The sequence below is a fragment of the Podarcis vaucheri genome (assembly GCF_965113315.1).
Source record: "Podarcis vaucheri genome assembly, chromosome: 11".
In the NCBI taxonomy this organism is placed as follows: Eukaryota; Metazoa; Chordata; class Lepidosauria; order Squamata; family Lacertidae; genus Podarcis; species Podarcis vaucheri.
Window position 1 is genome coordinate 25,564,608 of NC_138749.1, and position 13,852 is coordinate 25,578,459.

Here is a 13,852-nt window from a genome sequence, read left to right on the forward strand (position 1 = left end):
TGAACTTATAGGTTTAACTAGAGCTCTGCAATTGGCAGCCGGATGTAAGGCAAACATCTATACTGATTCTAAATATGCCTTCTTAACCCTGCATGCACATGGAGCTCTATGGAAAGAAAGAGGTCTAATAGGAGCCCACGGGAAGGCCTTGAAATATGGACCTGAAGTAGAAATCCTGTTAGAAGCAGTATGGGCTCCAGAACAGATAGCTGTAATGCACTGCAAAGGTCATGGACGAGGAAGGGATCCAATAACCAGAGGAAATCATGCTGCTGACAAAGCAGCTCGAGAGGCAGCCCAAAAGCCTGTGGGAGGATTTATAGCAGCCCTCATACCAGAGGTAGTTCCAGAAGAAGTTAAACCTCACTATACCCCAGAAGAGAGGAAGTGGGCTGAACAGGAAGGAGCGGTTGTGAAGGACGGTTGGATGATCCTGCCGGACAATAGGATTTATGTACCTCATCATCTAGCAGGCACAATTGTAAGAAATTATCATGAATCTACTCACCTTGGCGGTACTGCAACCAGAGAGAGTCTCAGTCGGAAGTTGTATATTATTAATCTATCACAATTAGCAACTTGCATTTCACAGAAATGTGTTCTTTGTGCTAAAAACAATCCCAGGCAGGGACCGGTACAACCTCCTGGAATCCAACATGTGGGATATGTCCCCATGGAAAGCCTAATTGTGGACTTCACAGAGCTGGTCCCTTCTAAGGGATTCAAGTATCTCCTTGTGTTTGTGGATACTCTTACCGGATGGGTTGAAGCTTTTCCCACCCGAACTGAAAAGGCACGAGAGGTAACTAAGAGACTCCTCACTGAATTGATCCCGAGATTTGGGTTACCTAGATGCATTGGAAGTGACAATGGGCCGGCGTTCATTGATCAAGTAGTACAAGAAGTATGTCGAGTCCTACAAGTGAAATGGAGACTGCATGCAGCCTATAGGCCTCAGAGTTCAGGGAAAACTGAAAGAATGAATCGGACTCTGAAAACCCAATTGGCAAAATTAACCCAGGAAACGGGATTGGGATGGGTAGATGTGTTACCCATAACACTGTTTCGTGTTCGGTGTGCACCCACAAAAAGACTTAAGTTGTCACCTTTTGAGCTCCTGTATGGGAGACCGCCCTCCTTTGTTCAGGATATTTCAGTTGACCTTAAACAAATAGGAGACCATGTGACACAGGGACAAGTGCAATCTCTCTCCCGTGTTTTTGTTTCTCTTAACAGGTGGGCCCTCGAGTGCACGCCGTGCAGCATTGCCGAGCCGATTCATCAGTTCCAGGCTGGCGATAGCGTATGGGTGAAAGAGTGGAAACGTGATCCACTTGCACCTAAGTGGCGTGGACCTTACACCGTCTTGCTCTCTACTCCAACAGCGGTGAAGGTAGCTGAGGTGACCCCCTGGATTCATCACTCCCGTTTGAAGAAGTCCGAAGGCAGTTGGACGTGCAAAGGTGACCCCTCTAATCCTCTTAAACTGACTCTCTCCAAAAACCCCTGTATCTAGCCCTACCGGGAACGGGCTAGGTCACGGGCAACATTAGACGACCGGCCTGCTGCAGCCACAACCTGGAAGCTGGCTGACCTGCGCACGCCTGAAGCTTGAGGAGCATCTGAACCAGCGATTGTGAAAGGAAAGATTCTCTTATACAATTAATTGACTGCCCCCCCCTTGTGGAACAATTATCAGAGATATTACTCATTGGGGATCCTCGGGATATATGTTTTGGTCTTGGTGGTTCCCCATTTCTGTCACTGGGGGAATTATATTGGGACTAATATTTATTTGCTATCACAATAAGGTAATCTTTTGTGGAAGGAATGCATATGCTAGACATCAACATGATTTTATTATTAATCCTGATCCCTTGGAAAGGGGAAGGGTCCTTGAATCTGACCAAATTGACTAAATATGGATTCCGCCATGACCACAATATGTGGGTAGGTTTAGCTGAGATGGTAGCCAATGTTGCAAATAGGACCAATTGCCTTGTTTGCTCTCTTGGGCCAGATGATTCAGAGGGAGGTATGCCCTTATTACCGATACCATTAGATGCCATTGGTATGGTAAGCGAAATACCACACCAAACAGAAATACAGAATTTCCCCGGATGGAACTCAACTAAACCAATACGAGTTATACCTGTACAAGGGGAATTCTGTGTACATAAATCATCAGATGCAGCTGATTCTACCATGATAGGCTCTTCTCATTGTCGCTATACTTGGGATAATATTAAGAATACCTGGGCACACGGTACTACCTATCGAACTCGGAATGCCTTGCCCTGTGCACCTCCTTTTATTCATGCATGGAAAGTGGTATGGAACATAACTGTGACAGAAAAAGGCAATCTAACATACTGCACTGTGAACTCTCTACCTCTTTTGCTATTTCGCCTTCTGTACTCCACGTACCAAAAACCTCAGACCCGATGGTTGTGGTGGATATGTGGAGAATGGGCATACAAGAAACTCCCCTCCAAATGGAGTGGGACTTGTTTCCTGGGATGGGTATTACCACCAATGTGGATTATGCCCACTAATTTGGCCAAGCGAACACGAAGAAACGCTGATATTTCTCATATAGCAGGAGGAAGTACCCAAAGTTGGAGCGGTACTGATGATTGGCCACCAGAGCGCATTATAGCCTATTATGATCCTGCCTCCTGGAATCCTGGTGAGCTCATACAAGGGGCACGGGATCCTATTTATAATCTAAACAGAATAATTCGATTGCAAGCAGTAGTGGAACTTGTAACCAATGCAACGGCCCAGAGTTTGAGACTTATTGCACAACAGTTGGATGAAAGTAGAGCCGCCATTTTGCAGCTGAAAATGGGAATGGATTATGTACTTGCCAAGCAGGGAGGCCTATGTGGAGTCTTGAACTTGACAGGGAATGCCTGTTGCTTTAACATTTCAGATAATGGTGAGGCAATCCGTGTGTTGGCCACAAAGATGGAGAATATAGCACATGTCCCAGTACAAACATGGGAAGGATGGGATATGGGATGGCTCACCAATTGGTTACCTAATGTCACAGGACTCAAAGGGATACTATTGTCTTGCTTGTTTTTCTTGACAGTAGTGGTAATGGTTTTATGTATGATGCCATGTATCATTTCATGTTTTAGAAGTACAATTAGCAAGATGGTTTCAAATGAAACTCTACCTCATATCATGGCCCTATACAGAGCTTTACCTCAGGAACATGATGAAGGTCAAGCTATCAAGGACACTTGGGATGAAGGTCCTTGAGCTTGAAAGGGGGGAATGAGGCATCAGGCATAAGCCTGCATTTTATTAATGTTTGATCAGGACTTGTATATTAAAGAGAGAGCTTAGATTTTCAAAAGTTTCAAGCCAGCAGTTTACAACCTTGGTAATGTTTATTCTCCTAGACAAGGGCCCCTTTGATTGATAGCAGAAAACAATTCTCAAAGTCGTAAAAGCTGGAATTACAGACTGAGTGAGGACACTGACCCTATATGTTACAGAAGATAAAAAAGGCAGAAATAAATAATTAGGAATGAGTAAATAGTAAAATAATGCCAATGTGCCTCCCAGTAAAATGAGCCAGATCTTCTTTCCAAGGTTAAAGACCAAATGGAGAAGCATCTAGCTGGCAAGTCTTTTTTTAAAACTGTTTCTTTCTTAAACTGAAGAGAGTTAAAGGGCAATAAATGTTGGGAAGAGCTAATGGAAAAAGCAGCTGGCTGGAGAAGGGGGGGGAATTGTAAACAGGGGAAGAGGCTTCTTTTAAAGCGGTTTTTTTACTGTGTTCCTTTTTACTGAGTTCCTTTTCTACTTTACAAAAGGCCTTATTCCTTTTAAAAGGCTACCTATGTTATGTATTAAATATATTGTCTTAAATGTAATTATGCAAAGGATTTGAGAAATGCTAGATTTCATATAGTTGTAAGAGTTAAATTAAGTCAGCCACCAGCCTAGCCCTGCCAGACAAGAAGACGCCATCCGAGCAGTCCTGATTTATTAGTTGTCAAACATTTGTTTAGAAACCTTCAAATGAGGGAGATCTTTCAATGTTGATGTGAAACTCAAGATCCTTGACATATGTTTAAGATAAAAATTTAAGATTAACCATTTGTTTTAGAAGGCAATAGGGCAAGGAGGGCAAGAGGTGAGCTGGTAATTAAGATGCCTTGTTGAGACACATGTAAGATATATTACTACTTATTTGTCATTTATAGATGTAACAATATATAGCTCTTTGTGTTCCATATAAGGACAGGAGGATATGGGTGTATCTTCTAGGATTGGTTCTAGCAATCAGCCAATAGGAAATTCAACCAGGCTGATTGGACAGAGGTAGCCACAGGAGGAGCAAAGGGGGCTGGATTAAGGGAATATAAGTGCTGGCCATAATGGCAGGAGGCCAGGCCAGAGCTTGGTAACCATATACCACTGTGCCTCTCATTTATTTGTCTGACAAATAAATAATTATTTTAATTTCTCTATTGCTGCGTTGAATATTTCATTCCAGCTAAGCGTTAACCACAAGCAGGGTGCTACAGTAGCACCTTTCCTATGTGTCTATTTTGTTTGAGTTTTAATTGCATTTCTTAGTCTTCTGTAGCATGTCTCACGTGTTTATTTTGGAAATGAAAATAATTTACTGGCCTTGTGACAACAGTGGTTCACGTGTCAACAATTTCAGAATAGTCATGTTAGTGTGGTGCTACACAATCAAAAACAAAAACCCCAAGGAGTCTTATGATACTGTAAAGACCAACACACCTATTATGGCATAAGCATTTGTGGCTTAAAGTCAGCTTCATCCAGTGTAGGAAAGTTTATGTCATAAGGAATTGGTTAGTACCTAAGGTACCGCAGGGTTTGTAATGGCTGAATAAAAAGCGTGTCTATGTGATGGGAAGCATCCAAGATAGGAAAAGAGCTGTTGCTCAGGTACCTGTACAGGACACACTGGTGACCTGTGGCAATATGAGGAGATACACTCAGTCTCCTCCACAAGCTGCTTGAGTAATCTTTATACTCGCATTATGAGTGTGCTATACTCCAGAGATATGGTCCTCCCCTGAACTTCCCAGCAGGGGCAGCTAGTACATTTGTGGGATCCAGTCCCTTTCTTCCTGTTGCTGCTGCTATTTGAAAGGAAGTAATCTTCCTTCCCCCCCCCCCCCGTTCCAGTCAGTGACAAGTTGTATCTGGAGCAAGTGCTGGGAAACATGCAGCTCTCATAGCCGCCCCATCCTCTGAAATTAGGAAGTCTATTTACATACAGCATTTGCACCCTGCTTTTGAGCTCAAAGGGCTCTCAGAGCAGCTTACAAAAGTCACTACTGAGACTTTCTCCTTCCCCTCAGGCTCATAATCTAAAAAGACAGTTCAACTAAGTCATTGTGCATGTGGAAACATTTGCCTTGCCTCAGTAATGGACTGGATGAGAGCCAACAAACTGAAGCTCAATCCAGACAAGACTGAGGCACTGTTAGTGGGTGGTTCCCTAGACCAGATGGGTGGGAGGTCACCTGCTCTAGATGGGGTTACACTTCCTCTGAAGGAGCAGGTTCATAGCCTGGGGGTACTTCTGGATCCTTTGCTGTCACTCGAGGCTCAGGAGGCCTCAGTGGCCCAGAGTGCCTTCCATCAGCTTCGGCTGGTGGCCCAGTTACTCCCCTAACTGGACAAGGATAGCCTAAATACTGTTGTCTATGTTCTGGTAACATCAAGGTTAGATTACTGCAATGTGTTATACAGTGGTGCCTCGCAAGACGAAATTAATTCGTTCCGCAAGTCTCTTCGTCTTGCGGTTTTTTCGTCTTGCGATGCACGGTTTCCCATAGGAATGCATTGAAAATCAATTAATGCGTTCCTAGGGAAACCGCCTTCAGACCAGGTCCGGGGACAGTCTGTCCCTGGACCTCTTCTGAAGGCTGGGGGGGGAGGGCTTTTCTTCCCACCCCCAGCATTTTAAAAAACCCCGGGACAGCGGAGGACTTCTCCGCTGTCCGGGCGATCTTAAAATGCTGGCGGGCGGCATTTTAAAATCGCCCCGGGACAGCGGAGGACTTCTCCGCTGTCCGGGGCGATTTAAAAGCCCCTGGGAAGGCAGGCAGGGGGGACAAAGACTTTTGCCCCCTGCCCGCCTTCAGAAGGTGTTCCCGGCCCCCCGCCCGGCTTCGCAGCAGCTCTATGAAGCCCGGCGGTGGGGCAGGTGTTCCCGCCCCCCCATCCCGCTTCGGAGCTCCGTTCTGAAGCGGGGTGGCTGGGGCAGGTGTTCCCGCCCCCCCACCCCGCTTCGGAGCACCGTTCTGAAGCGGGGTGGCTGGGGCAGGTGTTCCCGCCCCCCCGCCCGGCTTCGCAGCAGCGCTACGAAGCCCGGCGGTGGGGCAGGTGTTCCCGCCCCCCCACCCCGCTTCGGAGCACCGTTCTGAAGCGGGGTGGCTGGGGCAGGTGTTCCCGCCCCCCGCCCGGCTTCGCAGCAGCGCTACGAAGCCCGGCGGTGGGGCAGGTGTTCCTGCCCCCCCACCCCGCTTCGGAGCAGCGTTCCGAAGCGGGGTGGCTGGGGCAAGTGTTCCCGCCCCCTCGCCCGACTTCGCAGCAGCGCTACGAAGCCCGGCGGTGGGGCAGGTGTTCCCGCCCCCCACCCCGCTTCGGAGCACCGTTCTGAAGTGGGGTGGCTGGGGCAGGTGTTCCCGCCCCCCGCCCGGCTTCGCAGCAGCGCTACGAAGCCCGGCGGTGGGGCAGAACCGATCTCCCCGCAACCGCTTGCTTCAAAAGAGGTCCGGGACCTCTTTTGAAGCAAGCGGCTGCGGAGAGAACCGATCTCCCCGCAACCGCTTGCTTCAAAAGAGGTCCGGGGGCAGCGGGAAGCGCTTCCCGCTGCCCCCGGACCTCTTTTGAAGCAAGGGGCGGTGGGGAGAAGCGATCTCCCTGCTGCCCCTTGCTTCAAAAGAGAAGACCCGCTGTCCCCGGGGCAAGCTTCGTTTTGCGAAGCAAGCCCATAGGGAAATTCGTCTTGCGAGGCAACTTGAAAACGAAAAAACCTTTCGTTTTGCGAGTTTTTCGTCTCGCGAGGCGTTCGTCTTGCGGGGTACCACTGTATGTAGGGCTGCTTCTGAAGACGGTTTGGAAACCAGCTAGTGCAGAATTCAATGGTCAGGTTGCTCACCAGAGCAAGATAGTTTGAACATATTATACCAATCCTGGTCCAACTGCTCTGGCTACCAATTCAAAGTGCGGGGTTTGACCTATAAAGCCTTAAACAGCTCAGGACCACAATGCCTCAAGGACTGCCTCTTCCCATATGAACCTATCCAGACCCTGAGATCATTTACTGAGGCCCTTCATTGTGTGCCTCCTCCTGAAGAGGTCTGGAAGGTGGCAACATGAGAACGGGCCATCTCTGCAGTGGCTCTGTCTGTGGAATGCTCTCACCAGGGACGTTCACCTGGCGCATTCATTATATGCCTTTAGGTGCCAGGCAAAAAATTGCTTTTTAACCAGGCCTTCGATTGACATCCTATGCCCTTTTAAAATGTAGCTCTTTTTTTGGAGGGGTGTGTGTTATTGGGTTGTTGTTTTTATTTTTATTTTATATATTGTGGTTTTTATGTTGATCTTTTCTGTAAACCGCCCTGAGACCTCTGGGTATAGAGCGGTATATAAATTCAGTAAATAAAAAATAATAATAATTGTCATAACTTTAGGAGGAGTTAATACAGTCTTGCATTTTCCTTAGTTCATTTGTACAGCAGATAATGTTCAAACAGCCTGACACTCTTTACAAAGCAACTTTCTCTTAGACATTTATAAATAATACATAACTTCATAAAATAGAATTACTTACTGCTTTACACTGTTGACCAGATAAATAAAACACTCAGTGGGAAGCAGAATTTGGCTGCTTCTACCCAAAATGTTCCTTAAGGCAAGATACCGTCTAGCAGTGGTGCCATACGTTGACAATGGACCAAACAGATCACACATCCTTTCATATGTTTTGCTAAAATTGTAGCTTTTGGGGGTAGGGCTATAGAAGTGGGGTGAGATTCATAGAATAATAGAATTTAGTAATCTAGTCCAACCCCCTGCAATGCAGGAATCTTTTGCCCAATGTGGGGCTCAAACCCATGACCCTGAGATCAAGTGTCTCATGCTCTTCCAAAGTCTATCAATCTCTTCTAATTTGCTTCCAAAACATTTAATATATGTGACTTCCTACTAATAGGCTGTACAATTGTTTCCCTTTAAATCCAATACTAGAACGATACACTGCTTTAATTATTTTAATAGTGCAGTTCATTTACAATTACTGAAAATATGTAGAGTGGAAGAAATTATCAAGTACTGTATATAACAGAGAAATAACACCCTCCTTTCCCTTTTCTTTTAAGTGTAAAAAGAAGTGAGATGTTAATGGGTCACTCTAAGGCTGCAATCCTATGCACACTTACCTGTTTAAGTCCCATTCAGTACAATAGCAAATATAAACTTGCATGGAATTGAAATCTAAAGGGCTTTTAAAACCCTGCTCTGAGTTGAAATCTTCCTGTACTGTTTTTAGTTAGTCTACTTGTGAAGTCTAAAATGTAGCTCCATTTCTTCTGATGCAAAGTAGAAGCGACTTCATCTCTTTGATTGGGCAGATCCGGGTTTACACACTCAACAACAGTGCAGGATATTATTTAGTTGCGGCAAAGGTGCTGAACCCTACCTACACCCACTCCTAATCTTGCTGTTGCTTCTCTCTTACACACAACTTTTCCCCAGCTTAGTTTAGTTTACTTCCATTATTGCAGCTAGCTTGAGAGAAAATGGTCTCTCTCTCTCTCTCTCTCTCTCTCTCTCTCTCTCTCTCTGTGTGTGTACTGCATGGGTTAAACCATGAAGCAAGAGATGGGAAGGCAGACAGACCCAGATTTAAACAACACCTAGTGATGAGAAAAAAGAGTATATGATTTTCTCAGTCAAAATATCTACATAAGTAATAGCATTGAAGAATATAAAATGTTCACCTGTGCATGTGAATGTTTTATGTAATGTTCTTAATCAGCCTTTTTTCTCTTTGAAATAGGTCAGCTCATTAAAGAGAGAAGATTTGTAGAAGCTTTTGGTATAAAAGAACACCAGTATGAAGCGGGGGACATACCCACAGAATGGGAAGGTAATACATTTTTGAGACAGCTAAAGTAATGTATGATAAAGTGACTTGTAATTCTCCCAGGCTGAATTGAAAGGACACAACAGAGCATCTAAGCCTAGCCCTTGCCTTAAGATTTCTTAAGATGGTCAGATTTTGTTTCCACTTGGCACCCATCATTCTGGCTTGTCCAGTTATTACTTTTCCCTTAGTCCATTGTGGCAGGTGGAGGAACCACTGAAAAGGCTATTGCAGCAGACTGGTATATCTTGATGTACCATCTCTGAATTTTCTGTCTAACCTCAAACACAATGGGCGAGATCCAGTGTTGCACCAGCAGATGCAATGGAATTTCCCTTCCTCCCTTCCCCGCTGCCACTCATCTGTCCCAGAGGCTCCCCCAAGCCTCCAGAGCAGATTTTGGGAGCACACGAAGAGCTGCAGAGAGGAGGAGAAGCAAACAAACATCCTGCTTGTGGAAGTGGAAGTACTGTACATTATGCAGGTGGGATGCCACCTATTTTTCTTCTCTTTGAACTCCGAAAGTATGGCTCTTAAGTAGGGAAAGTAAAAAGTACATATGTTTAAAATGCACCATATGATTTAACATCAAGTAGGATAAAAACAATGCACAACTTTATAATTAGGGATTGAGAAAATGGCCTTGTTTTAAGTGACCATGGATAAGAAAAGAAGACACAAGTGCAAAATGCCTTTTTTCTATGGCTTTCTGAAGCGTAGGATACATTTGCAAATCTGGGCAGTTTATTTGGCTTTCCAGCACAGAAAATAAACCATGTGTGGCAAGGCATACTTTTATTAGCAGCATTTGCATTTTTAACACAACACTTGCTCATGCTTATAATTACCATAACATTTTTTCCCCTTTGTGATTATAGTGGCATTGAATTGGAAGGATTTGTGAAGAGAAGGGAAATAAAAAGTGTTATGAATAGGCAATGGTCTCTTTCTCTCTTTAAGCACAGTTCCTTTCAGGGAATGGGAAGAAAATGTTCAGACTGCTTTGTTTCCCCATCCATTATTTGGGCAGAGGAGGTGTGCAGTGTATTCTTGTTTATGACAGAGCAGAGAAAAATGTAGGTGCTTAAATGCAAAGAACAACATTAACTGGATTTTTCCAGTTAACATGTTAACTGCTGAAATCTTCTGTTTGGAAATGGTGGGAGGAAATGAGAATTGTATTCTCCCTCTTTTTTATCTGAGGCTGTTTCTGTAATAGGAGAAAGAAGTAGGTTTTAATAATACTGTACTGGGATTGATATAACTTTTTTTTTTTAATGTTCAGAGCATTTCCTCTACATTATCTCAGTGCTTATAACAATACTAGATAGTGAAAATTGTTGCTCATCATTAAGGCCTCCCCTGTGGGATTTCATATTTTTCCAGTTCTGTAAAACATGAACAAGATTGCACAGATTTGGAAGGAGGTGGTGGGTGGGGTGCCCTTGCAGATAGTTTATGGGATTATAACTACAGTGGTACCTCGGGTTACAGAGGCTTCAGGTTACAGAGGCTTCAGGTTACAGACTCTGCTAACCCAGAAATAGTACCTCGGGTTAAGAACGTTGCTTCAGGATAAGAACAGAAATTGTGCTCCAGTGGCGCAGCAGGAGGCCCTATTAGCTAAAGTGGTGCTTCAGGTTAAGAACAGTTTCAGGTTAAGAACGGACCTCCGGAATGAATTAAGTTCTTGACCTGAGGTACCACTGTAAATGTATGGCTCACTTCTTTAACAGAATGAGCTTCCAGTACGCCCCTCTCCCCCAGTTTTCTATAGTCTGTTTTCTTCAGGCTTATTTTGACCAGCAAACCTTGAAACACAGTACCATTTGATCCAATTTCCCTTTCCTTCACTTTCATTGTGATTGCTCATAGGAACCAGGAATGCATTTTGACAATAATATATCTATGCCACTGGTACACAGAAGAATATTCTTGGTGAATGTCCTTCGACTGTGGAATTCCTAAAGGATTGAAGCTTGTTCTGAAGACAGGGTTTTTAGACTTTTGGGATGTCCAGGAGTTGAAGTCAGCATGTCATTTGTTTAAGTGGACAGTTTTTTGTGGCGGTTTCTCCCTCTGTTCTAAGAGTCTGGGATGTATACAGCACACATTCCCCCCCATACTCCCAACAATCCTGAGAGGTACAATTAGGCTAAGTGTGTATGATTTTCTCCATGAACACAACACATAAGCTACATGGCAGACCAAGCGTTTGAACATGAGTGTCCCATGTCCAAACCAACAACATGACAACCATGGTTTGAGGAAATACATGAATGAATCCCCGATTAGCATGGATAACATGTGTAAGTAACACCTTTCCTTGCTGTTGTCAGGGTTCCCTTTCAAGAAAGGAAGCAATGTGCCTTTTGCCAAAGGCATTATCTTGTGGATGCAGGCTGTCAATAACCTTTTTATCATTTTTATTCTAAATTGTCACTTACTGTATCTAGTAACTTACCTTCTTCATACATGTCGCTGGTCCTCATGAAAAGGTATCTGTCATTTTCTGTGTCGAGATTTAGGAGTTTGTGTGCCTCATGCTGCATTTTACAGCCTGTCTATTCTAGTCCTTCACTCTCTCTCTCTTTTTAATGGGTACCATTTAGTGATTAATGGGAGTTTTAATTTGCATGCTCACTTTTACGCTCATTACAATGCGTTATATGCCAGTAGAAGCCTTAAAGTTCAATGAAAATCTCATGCATACTAATGAGAATGCAAATGAGTGCTGATGAAAGAATGCCAAGGTCTCAAGGTATGAAATGTCCAGTTTATCTTGCTAAATTCCTTTCAGACAAATGTAGCGTTATCACAAGCACAGACTGTGGATAGTACCATACCGTATTTATATAATTAATTACAACTATGTAATTAGAAAATTGGAATTGCAGTCAGTGGATTTACAAAAGGTTTGATGAGAACTTTGTAGAATTGGACTTCATCTGTATGTGTGTGTGTGTTTTCTTTGCCTTTTATACTGTTCCAAATAGAAGCTATTTTGGCTGAGACTGAATGAAAGCATTCTGGTTTATGTAAATGTTTTTCTAGAAGTTGATTGCACTGGATGCATTTTCAAGCTGAAAGGGCAAAGAACAATTCTAATAATTGCAAAGATTTTGTCTGCCTTCACGTCAACAATGATTTTTCTAAACTGCAATGGAGGTTTTACTGTCCTGCACATCTAGAAGAGGTTTAGTGAAAGTAAAGGAAAAATATGGGGGAATGGATGCTAAGCAATAATAAAGATGAGATAAAGAATTTATGGATTTGAAGAAGCTGTATTTTTGGGCAATATGAAGGGAAACATTGTTATTGGCTGGATTTAAGCTTCTTGTAAACATCCTCTGTTCAACTCTGTAGAGACTATACGTTGTGTAAAATAAATAATATTGGAAATGCCTGTCATGAGGAGCCATTCCCAAAATGAAAATAAGAGTAAAATCACATTAACTACATTTTGTTCTGACTCAAAGCTTAGTATGTAGGTAAGAATATTAGAGAAATCAACAATAAAAAAATGCACTCCCTTTAACCCTTTGGTTTTGTGATTAGTATTACTGATTCTTTTTCATTCTCATGTTATGATAATATTGCTCAATTCCAATCTGTTACCTCCGAGGATGTGGACAGGCTGCTTGGACGAGTGAAACCAACCACCTGTCTCCTGGATCCTTGCCCATCCTGGCTTATAAAAGCTAGCCGGGAAGGACTCGGCGATGGGCTTCGTGGGGTGGTGAATGCTTCCCTCCGTGAGGGAGCCTTCCCAGACCCGCTGAAAGAGGCGGCTATTAAACCGCTTCTTAAAAAACCATCTTTAGATGCGGCCACGATGGCCAACTATCGCCCAGTCTCAAATCTTCCATTCCTGGGCAAGGTGATTGAGCGAGCGGTTGCCGAACAACTCCAGGCACGCCTGGAAGAAGCGGACCATTTGGATCCAGGCCTCATCATGGGACTGAAACTGCCTTGGTCGCACTGGTTGATGATCTCCGGCGGGCTAGGGACAAAGGTGAGAGCTGTTTCCTAGTTCTGCTGGATCTCTCAGCGGCGTTTGATACCATCGACCATAGCATCCTTCTGGACCGTCTTGAGGGGCTGGGAGCTGGGGGCACTGTTATACAGTGGTTCCGCTCCTTCCTCCTGGGCCGTGTTCAGAAAGTGGTGGTGGGGGATGAGTGTTCAGACCCCTGGGCTCTCACTTGTGGGGTGCCTCAGGGTTCTGTCCTCTCCCCCATGCTTTTCAACATTTACATGCAGCCGCTGGGAGAGATCATCAGGAGGTTTGGGCTGGGTGTTCATCAGTATGCGGATGATACCCAGCTCTACCTCTCTTTTAAATCAGAACCAGTGAAGGCGGTGAAGGTCCTGTGTGAGTGTCTGGAGGCGGTTGGAGGATGGATGGCGGCTAACAGATTGAGGTTGAATCCTGACAAGACAGAAGTACTGTTTTTGGGGGACAGGAGGCGGGCAGGTGTGGAGGATTCCCTGGTCCTGAATGGGGTAACTGTGCCCCTGAAGGACCAGGTGCGCAGCCTGGGAGTCATTTTGGACTCACAGCTGTCCATGGAGGCACAGGTCAAATCTGTGTCCAGGGCAGCTGTTTACCAGCTCCATCTGGTACGTAGGCTGAGACCCTATCTGCCTGCGGACTGTCTCGCCAGAGTGGTGCATGCTCTGGTTATCTCC

At 44.6% G+C, this 13,852-nt stretch overlaps 1 protein-coding gene across 1 annotated transcript in view; it reads left to right on the forward strand.

The window, feature by feature from the left end:
• The window catches only part of NDUFAF2 (NADH:ubiquinone oxidoreductase complex assembly factor 2), a 57,921-nt gene that overhangs the window by 33,446 nt on the left and 10,623 nt on the right, over window positions 1-13,852 (forward strand). Inside the window, exon 2 of the mRNA XM_082242290.1 lies at window positions 9,074-9,163. Coding sequence (XP_082098416.1) covers window positions 9,074-9,163 — 90 coding nt within the window. The remainder of the gene's footprint in view (window positions 1-9,073; window positions 9,164-13,852) is intronic.